Source organism: Andrographis paniculata, unplaced genomic scaffold (genome assembly GCF_009805555.1).
Source record: "Andrographis paniculata isolate CXL003 unplaced genomic scaffold, ASM980555v1 Contig95END, whole genome shotgun sequence".
NCBI classification, from domain to species: domain Eukaryota; kingdom Viridiplantae; phylum Streptophyta; class Magnoliopsida; order Lamiales; family Acanthaceae; genus Andrographis; species Andrographis paniculata.
The window spans coordinates 740629-754158 of NW_026137634.1; the positions used below are offsets into that span (position 1 = coordinate 740629).

The 13530-nt window shown below is 35.3% G+C and overlaps 2 protein-coding genes across 2 annotated transcripts; one reads left to right on the plus strand and one right to left on the minus strand.

Moving 5' to 3' along the window:
• Window positions 1-180: 180 nt before the first annotated feature.
• LOC127243600 (uncharacterized) lies at window positions 181-7555 on the minus strand. Its single transcript, XM_051263692.1, has 17 exons — window positions 7117-7555; window positions 6877-7036; window positions 6136-6272; window positions 5781-5884; window positions 5542-5637; window positions 4924-5017; window positions 4429-4549; window positions 4135-4331; window positions 3613-3716; window positions 3482-3537; window positions 3235-3324; window positions 3033-3132; window positions 2686-2790; window positions 2523-2592; window positions 1279-1442; window positions 610-667; window positions 181-526 (listed from the first exon to the last, which is right to left on the minus strand). The coding sequence occupies exons 1-17, from the start codon at window positions 7334-7336 to the stop codon at window positions 471-473; spliced, it is 1932 nt and encodes a 643-aa protein (XP_051119649.1). The 5' UTR covers window positions 7337-7555; the 3' UTR covers window positions 181-470.
• A 996-nt stretch (window positions 7556-8551) lies between these two features.
• On the plus strand, window positions 8552-9292 carry LOC127243671 (17.1 kDa class II heat shock protein-like). The gene has a single exon (XM_051263804.1). It carries the CDS (start codon window positions 8608-8610, stop codon window positions 9088-9090), a length of 483 nt encoding a protein of 160 aa, XP_051119761.1. The 5' UTR covers window positions 8552-8607; the 3' UTR covers window positions 9091-9292.
• Window positions 9293-13530: the final 4238 nt, after the last annotated feature.

The following is a 13530-nucleotide window of genomic DNA, read 5'->3' on the forward strand; positions in this document are numbered from 1 at the left end:
AAAAACTGTCCACGATGAATACTACTTCCCGTGTAAAATAAATTTATTTTTTCAGCTTCTATATTTCATCTATACTTGGCAAGTCACATGTGCAAAAGTAATCTTATCCAAATACACGACAGACTCGCTCACTCCCACTTCGTTCTTCCAACATTTTCAAACATAACATTAACACAAGAATAAATGCACGTGGTGTTAGAATTGGCAAATCAATAAATAAGTTCTCTACAAAAACATATTAATATTTAACATGAAATATCTAAATCAAATCAATTTTCTGTTTCTTACAGACAAGGCAGGCTGTTTTACCTCTACGGCTGGCATTAAAGGATGGTTCTCCATTGCTAGCATTCAGCCCTCCAGCCCTGAATCCGACACCGGATTCCGATCACGTCTCCGATCCATTCCGACCACTGACAGTAACATAACAAGACTTCGTGGCCCGTGTGGAGGAACACAGGGAAAACCGATCATCCCTCTACAATTTTCTTTATGTGAGGAAATCGATTTGCCCAAGAAGAATATCCTGCCATCATCCAGAATTGCGAAATCATACAACCATTTGCCCCTTTAGAGGATTAGCATTGTTGCCATTAGGCTAAAAATTACCTGAAACTACTATTTGGCGAAGATCAACCTCTGAATCATCATCTTCCGATATCAAACCCTGTTTTGGTTGTTGACCGCAGACTGTTAAAATCTCACAAAATAAACTAACAAAAGTGTAGTGTATAAGGGTCTACTTTCATGGGTATTTATTGCATGATCATAGTTACCAAGGTACTATGCATATGCTTAAACAAAAACACATGAATCACGATGAAAACAAAAATCTGAACTGAAACCAGGCAAAGCGCCGAGACGAGCAAAACAAAGATCCATTATAACTAGGGGAAATGTTGATTTATTTGTCTGGTTGTAAGTTGTAACTTACGAGTGATACTGTTGTTACTCTCTGTAAATGAAATCTGTTTCTATATTCAAAGAAAAAAAACTAATGCTTTTCTTTGAAGCTCAGTATAAATATATATAAATACAGTAATTTAGAGCCGGATCAAAGAATTAAAAATGCGAACCAAGGTTCATCCGGTACCATGTGAATGATTGAATATCCACTATGTGTAAATTATCGGTTCAGTTAACTTGCAATCCAATATAGCATGCATCATGGAGCCTTAAAACAGCAAAATCATCCAATCACAGGGTGTAAATTTAAGATTTATCACTATATTTAAAATCATATAAAGCAATGATTTGGTAAAACAACCCGAAAATCACCTGACTAGATGCATCCAAACTTTTCTTAATCAGCTGTGCAACAGCAATCAGGTTGTCTGTGTTGAAATCAGGATGCTTTAGAAGAACTTCTTCGGAAGTAGAATCAAGTATAAATGAGCATATGCATGAAGCCGTCACAATAACATTTGGATCATTTGTACCGCCTGCTTGACCATGTTGAAATTCAATAAGTTACTTAGAGCACAACCGATGTAAATTGCTGAAGGCATGATGATTAAATAATCCAACCAAATAAACATGGCCTTCAAGATATAATGACAAACATACTAAAATTTCAGTTATCATAATATTCTCAATCATAGTGAGTGAAATTAGACTATATTCACCAATCATCATCTGATTAACTTCCACATTGTAAGAGGTAGAGTTTCAGGGTGAAAGCATCACTACTTTGGATTTAAAATCTAGAATTATCTAGAGATAAAACTGGATTTGATAGAACTTAAAAGGATATCTTTATTATGACTACTAGAGGAACTGATTCTGAATTAGGACAATCTACTCTTACACTGAAGTGAAATATGATTTGATGCTACTTTTTGTTCTTATTGGTCGACAAACTCAGTATGTTGGCCAAAATTTGAGCATTGTTTGGAGATTGTCGCAAGTGTTGAAGGCCTTTTGGCAACTAGAGACACAACAGTAATCTTCATGAGTTATACAAAATGCAACTGACTTCACAGGGCTTAAACTTCAAGACCTACTCTTACCCATTTGCGGCGGCGTCTATTTGCAAAAATGTGATTCAATTATCTTCTGTACTTGTAGTTGGTAGTATATTTATATCTATGACTATAAATATATTGAAAATTTCGTATTACACACACGAAAGAATTAAAATGCATTGAGGGAGGACAAAGATTGCATTGTGATACATATGATACAAATTTGTATCACTCACACAGAAGAATTAGAAATCAGAGAGATTAAGTTTAAGGTGCCATGGTCATTGTACTATGTACTTCATTGTGTTCAATATTCTTGATCTCATCCTACCACTTTTTCATGCTGGGATTTTCACATAAACCTTGATGTTCAACTTGTTTACCTTTTTTATATCATTCCTTGCATCCTTCAATAAATTGTCATTCTAGATTTTGGGAGGGAGTTTTATTTGGGCATTCATATCCCAACAAATTTCATTGATTGTAGTATAATAATAATAAAACATATGAATGCAAAGCAAATACTAAAAAAAATAACTAAAAAGCAAACTAGAATACCTGCCCATCGTGACAAAAACTGCAGAAGTTTGACAAAACTACAATCCAATGAGAAATGAGTTTGATCTCTCTATTCATGAAACAAACAAATAGAATCACTTCCATCAATCAAACATCATCTTAAAGTTTATTTTAAAAATAAAAATAAAAAAGCATTATATACCTTTGAAAGGAAATTCAAAATTGTATCACATGCCAAGTGTATTGTACCGGCATCCTCAACATTAAAGCTGCTTAAATCATTTGAATTAACAAGATACTGAACAACCTGTCACAAATACCAAAGGTTCAGAAGTGCTACCAAGTAGATGGTATGTCGTTGAAATCTTAAATTATTTAAGACCATCTTGTTCTAAATCCATGTGCATGTTACTTTCATGGTTATAAATGGAGAAACAAACAAGTTACCTAATAGAACAGCACTTCGGACTCATAATGCTGATTGTGCTTAATCATGGGAGGAAACAGCAGGAAATAAGAATAAAATTTTTAGTAAAATGATATACTTACAGCTGTATAAGCCCCAGTAGAGGCAAAGGTCTTACATCCATCATTCTCCATAGTTAGTTGATAGAGCATAGGGAGCAAAAAGGAGACTGAGTGGCAAGGACTGCCATTTCAAAATATAATTAAAGGATCAACCAACATTATGCAAAGGTGAAGTGATGACAAGATTTAGTACAGCAAGAAAGAGACATGCATGCAAGCAAACCTCGACTCATCTTCCCCTTCAACTGAGAGCATATAACTCAGAAGTTCCTCCACCTTTTCTCTACATGCACAAGGTGCTTCTGCAAGATAGCTGAAACAATAAATAGTAAGATTATATACAAAATGTACAACTAGTCCACATCAGCCAACCGACATTATGATTCAACAACAATGGAATGCATTGTTACATTCCATAAGGTCAAACAAAAGAACCAAAACAACACAGCTCAAGTGAAGAAATGCAATACCTCCCAACTATTCGGACAGAAGCTAAAAGGTCTTCTCCTTTTCTCTGCCCGTGATCCTGCAGAAGATCATAATGATTTTGATCAAGGATGTTAACTATGATTTGTATTCTAAGCAAAAACATACGTTTTACCTTTGCATCTTGCAAATAATCAAGGACCGCACCAATTGTCTCATTAAGCCCATTAATGATCTTGGTTAAAATGCTTTCATTGATGATGGAAGTTGAATTTGAATCTGCAGTTAATTGTCATTTTCAACTGAATTTTCAGTGCAAGCAACTGACAACTAATTTTTACATTATATATATATAAAAGAACAATAAATCTAAACTTCAAACCATTAACTAAACTCTTTTAAAAATGGTAACCACAAACCAGAAGAAGAAAATCAACAATACACAAGTGTACCCAGTTCTTCACAATCACATATCACTTTTCAGACATTTCAATTATCTGCCTCAGAGAGGATGTCTTAATGTCCCCAAATAAACAGGCAGATGCACGGTTGTATCTAGATTCTATGATCACCTTTGAAACAAAGTTACTTCTAGAAAGAACAGAAAGATAGAAAACTTTTTAAACTCCCTTTCTAGTGAGAGAGAGAGAGAGCAGTCCAAAAAACTAAGTTTTAAATGATTAATAATATTATTCACCTTCACTTTCACCAAATTTTGAGATGAGCTTGATAACATTTTCAACCAAAGAGAAAGCAACACCCAGATTCCTTAGCTTCGTAATAAAGGTTTCAGCATCCGGAGAACTTTTAGAGGCTTCGTACTTAATGTATGCTAGTTCATTCAAAATAACAGCAATTTCAACCCGAGATGATTCCAAAATGAGAAGTATGCACCTGGAGAAAGAAAAGAAGCACAAAACAATAAAATAAAATAAAAAAGAAGGTAAAGAGGATCAAAATGAAAATCAAGAATATCACTTTCACAAATCACCTATCAGCGGGAAAAGAACTATCTCCACCAGGTAAGGCCGTTGATCCAATTAGCCACTCTTCACCAACACTGGATATAACAGACTCCGCAAGAACAAGAGCCTGAAGTTTGTCAGCAGGAGCTGCAGTTGAGAACACAAAAACAGATGGGAGTCTCTAGTAAGTATCTCTCCACTCTGTATGAAAATTAAAAGATTAATAATTACTTGGCCATACACTGTCCACCCTCCAACCAATATAAGCAAAACTTATGACAGTTGAGCTGAGCTGCTACACTGCTAGGTAACTGTGTGTTTCTTTGGGGTTTCTGTTTTGGTTTTTACCATTCAATCTCCATATTCCAAATAAAACTACAGTTTTTTCTCTTACAAAACATCACATCAAACCATTATTTACACCAAAGAACACACTTAAACTACTTTTTTTGACTGAATCTAAAAGACCCTGTATATTGCAAGTTTGCAACCTCATTTTTTCAATTCAATAGCAAACTTACCCACTCGATTCTGTAAAACATCCACGATACCAACACGTATGCAAGTTGACCAATCATCAAACTTCATTGATTGAAGCATGGCACATAGATCACCCTAGAGATCAGGTAATAGAGACGCAGAATTCCATTAACCAAAACATTAAGATGGAAGCATGTGAATAGATTTATGTAGACAAGAGCAGAAAATTGTATGATTTCACAGCCTGGGAACCATTAAACAAGCCTAACCTCATAAAACAAATCCATTATGTAGAAGCTCACAATCTTTAAAATTGGTTAAATCTTAAAGAAGATACTGGGTTTAATTTATACAAAACTAATTTGGATGTTTCATAATAAATATCACACAAGCCAATAAATTCCAAAATAAAAATATAAAAGAGGGAAAGCATTAACTTTGGCACTTTGCACATGCTGGATTAGTGTAGTGTTTCTTTCCACCAATTTTTTACCATTCAATCTACCATTTTCCCTCCAAAAACATTATATTAAACACCATTTACATTCAAAGCATCACATAAAAAAAAAATCTCAAATTTCTCAAAATTTTCCAGTCTCATTTTTCGATAAAAAAAAAAAAAAAAAAAAAAAAGAACCTACAACAAATAAATTCCATACCGAATAACTTGATGAGAATAAGCTAGAGAGAAGGTGAAGGGCCTCAAACTTTAAAGCATTGTGCACCACAGCAAACTGTTTTGCTATTGCAACTACCTGAACATTTTGGGGATAAGAACATGTTGGAAGAGAGTGAGAGAGAGACAAACACATCATATGAATTTTCAAAGAAAAAGGCAATATTTATTTGTTAAGCGGGGTGGGAGGGGGTGTTAGGGCAAGGAAATAGCTGAACTCACTATCTTGGATAGATGTGACGAATGATCAGCAAAGATTTTCTCGTAAGACAGCTTGCTCATAATCAAATGAATCAGTTTCATCGCAAGTTCCATTGTGTGAGAACCTAAACCACAATAGCAAGAGATTCAGACAAGACAAGTGGTTGGCAGAATAATCACAGTTGAAAGTTCTCACATGTTCATCAGGGCCATGATTGAAGCCTAACAGGCCCATCAGCTTTGTTAAAAAGCTCGCATGATTGTGAACATCACAATAGACATATTTTCAGGGGATCACATGGAATTTGTTCAAATAATCATTATTAAGACTAATTTATTCAGAGTAGCATATCTAAAGTATATTCAAAGAAATTACCATCTGGTAGAGTATGCATTTGAGATGCCAACACATTCATCCCTCCAGATTCATACAAAGTAATCACACCACTATCATGGGCAGAGGACACTAGAAACAGAAATTCAAAGCACTCCTCCGAGAGAGATGAACCATACCTGCAATTTAAAGGAGCTTATAATTGATCCACATTAAATGAAACTAACATGATAAAAGCAAAACAAAGGAATTACTCTGATGACATACTATAATCGCTATATAAATTATGTCCTTCTAATAATCAAATCTTTGACACAGTGAAAGTCACACATCGTTCCTCATTTGATCGCTGCCAAATTGGACCACAAGACCCTTAGTTGAATAATAGAACTCAAACTATAAAACAAACACTGTATTCTCTGCATATTCAATAGATTATTTGTATTGGTAAGTATTCTGATTTGGGTGCTCGGCGACATAATCAGTAGTACTGCATTATGCGAAAAATATATAGATCGAATCATGTAACCCAACTCTATTACCATGACAACGCTGTAAATCTCTATAAAGCTCTCTCTAATTACAGTGGAACAATTGAACTCGTTCCCAGCCATAATTGCACACAGTTTACAGGATATGAGCATAAAGAAAAACTAAACAATGAACATTCTGAATTGTTCGTAAATGTAAAATATGCCATGGTTGGAAGCATTAACATATAAAATTGACCAATACCCGACATAAGAAGCACATAGAAAATGAGAAAACAGCAGAAATACATACTCCGTCGACATAACCTCCAGAATAAGTGGAACCTTGTTCAGCATTTCATCAGTACGAGCAATCTCGGGTACCCTAGCAAACGCTGCAAGAACTGTCACAGACAACCGCAAGTAGCCCTCTCGGTCTGCACTATTGCCTCCGCCGCTCCATCTCCCCATACCTGGCATAAAAATAAACCCAAGCTCAGCCAACTGCTTAAAGAAGAAAGTACAAAAGGAGGACTGGGAAGACTAAGGATACCAGTGAGCAACAAACGGTGGAGGAAAGTGAAGCCGAGAGCGCGGTAGACGTCGAGAATGACATTGTGGTCGTTCTTGTCACAGAATTTGGTGACTAGAAGAAGGCCGACAAGTCGTTCGGAGTCGGTTTTTCCATTCAATCGCTTCATCAAATCTTCCAGCGATGGAGACGAAGACGACGACGCCGTCGATTCCGGTAGAGAAGCGAGCTGATTGTCCATGTGAGAGGGCACAAGAGAGCTGTAGAGAGAGCGGAGTTGGCATGCGCAGGGGTTTTGCTTGCGTCGCCGGCGGGAAAGGGAGAGGGTTTTGTGGGAACCTTCGAGGGTTTTCCGAAATCGGAATGTGGTGGACACGTGGCAGTTACCTCCTCGGCAGTGATCCTGTGTGGGTGGGTCCTTGATTTGCCGGTGGCCGCCAAACTGTGGGTCTGAGATTATCCGGCTGCAGCCGGTCTCCCGTCTTAAGTTCTGATTTTTAATTAATTCATTTATTTTTAAATTTTAAATTGTAAATAATTATTTTGATTTAAAATTCGGCTCAATCGATGATTTTGTTTTAGATTATAAAATTGAATTTGGAATGTAGGTACAAAAATAATATTGATGGGTATGTTTACATGTGGGATTTGATTATGATTTTACTATTTTAATTTTATTTTTTTTTATAGAGATATTAAATTAAATATTTATTTTTTATTTATTATATTTTAAGTAAATTAAATTTAAATTTAAAATATCATATTAATCTATATTTATTAGATAACTAATCAAAGTAAACACAGTATTGTATTATACATCAATTATTATAAAAAGTAATAAATTTTTTTTTAAAAAAATTAATCAATCAATTAAGAAAAAACAATAAATAAGATATAGAGAGTTTCAATAAAATAAAACCATATTTAGTATTTTTATTAAAAAATATCGAATTGAATATTATTATTATTATTATTATTATTTTCTATTTAAAATAAAAAAATTATCTTTTTGATGATTTTTTATTTTTATTTTTTAAATTAAATGATATGAAATTAAAAAAATATATTTTAAATTTTATAAAAACTTAAATAGTAAAATAAATAAGCAAACACTATGTACATCTTCAGTTATTATTAATTTTTCAATTTATGTACACGTAAAAGAAAATTACAAATAATGAATAAGAAATTATTCATTTCTCATATTGAAATTTCCTAATTTAAACGAACAATGAAAATATATATAAAAAAAAATAATCTTTTACTTTTTTTTTCTAAACCCATTTTAAAAAGCATATATGTTTATCCTAGTAAAATTTCCCGTATTAAATTATTATTTTTTTATCTGAATGATCTCAAATAATAGTCCAGAAAGTTCTGGACATTCGCCACGTGTACCTTCCACTATTCTCCAGAAACTTCTCCATTGTTCATCGCATCGCCCTATAAGATCAATATCCTCAGCTTCTTCTTCCACAATTCTGCGGCAAATCACAACATTCCTAGAAGAAGATGGATATCCAATTTCACGGAGGCTTCGATTCCCCACTCTTCCACACTCTCCAAGCGCTAACTAACATCATCGACGGCGACGACTCGCACGGCGACAAATCGCTCACCGCTCCGACGAGAACATACGTCCGCGATGCCAGAGCTATGGCGGCGACTCCGGCGGATGTCAAGGAGCATCCGAAATCGTACGAATTTGTGGTGGATATGCCAGGACTGAAATCCGCCGACATCAAAGTGCAGGTGGAGGACGGCAACGTGCTTATCATCAGCGGCGTGCGGAAGAGGGAGGAAAAGGAAGGGAGCAAGTACGTGAGGATGGAGCGGAGGATGGGGAAGCTGATGCGGAAATTCGTGTTACCGGAGAATGCGGACACTGATAAGATCTCTGCTGTTTGTCAGGACGGAGTGCTGACAGTGACGGTGGAGAAGGTGCCGCCGCCGGAGCCGAAGAAGCCGAAGACTATTGAGGTTAAAATTGCTTGAATCTGCTAGTATGTTAGTTGTAATCCTCTGATCTCATGGTGAATTTTAATCGATTTGGTTGTGTTTGCTTTGGTGTTGCTATGATTGGGATCGGAGATGAGAAGTTGCTTTAGTTTCTTTTTACTATCGATGCAGTTTATGGTTTTCTACTATCTGCTGTGGCAAAATTTTTAGGTTAATTAAATAATGAGAGTTGAGTTTATTTGCACTGCAGAGTGATGTTAGTCATTCGATATAGAACATAAATATTAAGAAATGTATCTAGACGAATGTTTGTAAAGTTCATAGCAGATTGGGTTCGAGATACGTGATGAACCGGATATAAATTGAGTCGGTCGAACTTGAAATAATTTTACAATTTTTTAAAAATATAACGCAAAATTAAATCCGGATACTTTATTAGAAGTATTATGATATAATTATGCTTATGATAAAAAAATCGAACTCAAAAATTATTTTTTATATAATTATGTTGTTATTAATTGGACCTAAATTGGATTTGAATTGGTTTTCTTCTTACACTGTGTTCGACCCGGATGTATCCGAATTTGTCTTTAAAATTACTCCCTTCCTACCGCTAGAAATGATACATTTTATTTTGGGACGTTTTAATTACAGTAATTATTTTATTAAATATTTTATTTCTTTTATAAATATTTTTATTTTATATCATATTATTATTTTTATACCAAAGTAAAGATAAAAATGTTATTTTATTATTTTTATCTATACATTATAGTTAAAATACTATTATTTTTTAATCTTTACGTCAAAAGTAAATGTATACTCTTAACGTTGGACGGAGGGAATATTATTTTATATTTTTTGAAACACACAAAAAGAACTTCAAATAAGAATGTACTTTTATCTTGCATTATTATTATTTTTATTAATATTCTAACGCAGCAATGAATATTTATTTCTATTATAATTTGTAAACGTATTATATACATGTTTCAATATGTTTTTTTGAACGTGACTGGGCGGTCTAACCAAGCAAAATAGTTATTTTAATTGACAGATATTTTTTTTGAACTTATCTGTGTTTGGGGTGCTTGTATATAGATAATTATTGTTTTTAGGTTGATATGTTATCACCAAATCATATAAAATTTATGTGTTCTTATTTTTCTTATTTTCTCATAATAGTTTCAAACTTCACACAATTTTTTTTTATTTTTTATTTTTATCTATTGTGCCTCAAAATTAATATATGAAATGCATTTGAAAATGTAAAATGTTATTAAAATATCTGTTTTAACTAATTTTAAATTGCTTATTTCATGTATAATTATAACTAAAACAAAAGAGGAAGCAATTTGAAATAATATTTTAATATTTATTTATAAGTAATATAATAAATTGTAAAAAATAAAAATATAGCCGAACTTAATATTTTTCAAACTATGCCTCATTAAAAAAAAAGTGACAATAGACTAACCATGTAGTAAATGGATCTAAAAGTCACGGACTATTTGGTTCAAGAATTTAATGGGATTTAATGGGATTTGGATTTTAAAATCCCATGAAATTCATGTTTGGTTAAAAAAAAAAGATGAAATTTAAAATAATGGGATTTGAAAAAGGTCTAAAATCGGGATTTTTTTTGAATGGAATACCTCTGTTACTTTTAAATCTCATTCTTGAAATTTTAATTTTTACATTTATATCCTTTTATAAAAAAATAATAGTATTATATTTATATAAAAAATTAAATAATTTTAAAATTAATTATTATTTGAATTATATATTTAATTAAATTTATATTATTTTTTATTGTATAATATTTTTTAAATAAATTAATAAATTCATTGTTTAAATTATTGTTTATTATAAATTTTATTTAAATTATAAAATTATAGGGACGACCATAAGTCGGGTTCAATTGGAATTGATATTTATCCCAAATATATATTGTTAAATCCGAGATTCAAATTAGATTCGATTATATTAGATCCGACCGAGACTATACCCGGTAAGACTTGATGGATCCGAAAAATTTATTTTTTTTAACAATTCTAAAATTTTAATTTAAAATTACACATATATTGGATCTAATGTATATTAAAATTTATGTATTTTTGTTACGTACGAAATTTAGAATTAGGTTAAAAGCCCAAGGTAAAACGAGGAATGGGCCTGGCAATAGGGTTGATTGAACTGGCTGAAGGACACCGTGAGGAAATCAAGGAAAATAAATTTATTTATTTATTTCTAAGAAAAATTCAGGACGGAAGGTCTTCAGGTCGAGAGGTCCGCAAGACGGAAAGACCTCAAGTCGGAAGGTCTTCAGGTCGGGAGGCCCTCAAGATGAAAGACCTCAAGTCGGACGGTCTTCAGGTCGGGAGATCCGCAAGACTGAAAGACCTCAAGTCGGACGGTCTTCAGGTCGGGAGGTCCGCAAGACGGAAAGACCTCAAGTCGGAAGGTCTTCAGGTCGAGAGGTCCGCAAGACGGAAAGACCTCAAGTCGGAAGGTCTTCAGGTCGGGAGGCCCTCAAGATGAAAGACCTCAAGTCGGACGGTCTTCAGGTCGGGAGATCCGCAAGACGGAAAGACCTCAAGTCGGAAGGTCTTCCGGTCGGGAGGTCCGCAAGACGGAAAGACCTCAAGTCGGAAGGTTTTCAGGTCGGGAGGTCCGCAAGACGGAAAGACGATGAGTCGGAAGGTTTTCAAGTCGGGAGGTCCTCGAGACGGAAAGTCGTTGAGATGGGATATCCGCAGGTCGGGTAAACTGTAGGTCGGATAGAAGGAGGAGTCGGACAAACACGGAGGCCTTTGATCAAAGACAGGGGGCGGTTGATATGGAGGTCGGCCCAAGTGGGGTCGGGCGAAGAAGTAGGTCGGACGAAGGACGAAGTCGGGCCAAAAGAGCGGAAGGTCTGTGGTCGGCTCAAGGAGTGAAATATAGGGAATTTTGGTCTGCTGGGGACACGTGTCAGCATAAGAAAGGTTGGAAGACGGTTGAGAAGGAGACGTTGTAACCGTTCGGGTGACGGTTTTCAGTACGGTTTCCCAGGGAATATTTAAGGATTTGGATCATCATTTGGCAAGGTATCTTCAATCAACTTCAACAAAGCAAAGTCAGATTTGGGGATCACCACTTTAAATTTCAGTCTTTTATTTTCCAGTTTATTTTCTGTACCATACAGTGTTTAGAGATTCCTAATCTCAGGCACTAAATAATCAAGTTTAAGGATATTTTCTATATCTTTGAATTTTACTTTATTTTTGTTGAAAAAATACATCAACAAATTGGCGACCACAGTGGGAGCAAGACAAAATTGCTCATTCCAATTCCGGCGATAATTTCATACGTCTTAGATCCGGCCGAATCATCGGAAGGGTCCATATGGCAGGGTCACAACCGCAAGCATCTTCGACACCGGTGGGAGAATCCGTTCCACCACCCATTGTGCCAAATGCCGGGGAAATCCCACAACCACCAACTGATTGGTGGTCTTATGTTCAACAAATGAACAACCAGCATACCTTGGTTATGCAGAATATGTTGCGTGAGCAACAAACGAACATGTTGCGTGAGCAACAGAGTCAGTTGCAGAACATGATAGATCAAGCATTGTCAAGGGTTAGTCTTCAACCCACTCAAACGCCACCAGGAGTGTCACCGTCCAGACCACAGGCAAATTTCGCAGGGCCATCATTCGTGGATAGTACATTCCCAAGTGCCACAAATCCCAACCGAATGGATCGGGGAAAAACTCCTTTGACTTTTCCCAACAATGTTCCACTGGGACCAAGGGTTACCAGTTCGCAGCCGAACAATATAAGGGAGGACAGGCCTGAAGGATATATACATGATCCGATTCATATTCCTGTGCAGGATCCGTTCCAGGTTCCTGATCATCAACGCTTTCATGTAGATCCTGATGAGATTGCACATATATTAAGGGATCAGTATGGATTAACTCCTCAGATGGCTAACCGCCCTGCATATCAAAGACCTTTCCCAGAAAGGATCATTCATGAACACCCTCTCCCAAGGAATTTTCGACCACCCGACTTTCATGCATTCTCAGGGGAGGACGGATCTTCCACCATAGAACATGTTGGTCGGTTCACAGCACAATTAGGAGAGGTTGGCAATAACCCTTTTTATAAGTTACAGCTGTTTGGTTTGTCTCTTACCAGAACGGCGTTTTCATGGTTTGTAAGTCTACCTCCTGGACAAATTCAGACATGGGAAGGATTGGAGATGGCATTTCACGCTAGATTCTTTAATCCTTTACCAGTTGTTTCTTTAACTGATTTACTTGAATTGAGACAGTATCCAGAAGAAACTGCTTCACAGTTTATAGAAAGGGTGCGATTGATGAAGGGACGATGTCCTACGGTAATCAGTGAGAAAGAGATGACCAATTTAGTGGTCCGGAATATGCATAATCGTTTAAGAAAGGCACTCACTGCCCTGGATGTTGAG

Bases quoted from the DNA above. Each gene is read 5' to 3' on its own strand.
- LOC127243600 (XM_051263692.1), bottom strand. From the start codon at position 7,336: ATGGACAATCAGCTCGCTTCTCTACCGGAATCGACGGCGTCGTCGTCT. The intron at 4,550-4,923 runs GTAAGTTTGCTA...TCTCAACTGCAG, and splicing joins TGTTTTACAGAATCGAGTGG to CTCCTGCTGACAAACTTCAG. The intron at 527-609 runs GTAATTTTTAGC...GGATGATGGCAG, and splicing joins TCGCCAAATAGTAGTTTCAG to GATATTCTTCTTGGGCAAAT.
- LOC127243671 (XM_051263804.1), top strand. From the start codon at position 8,608: ATGGATATCCAATTTCACGGAGGCTTCGATTCCCCACTCTTCCACACT.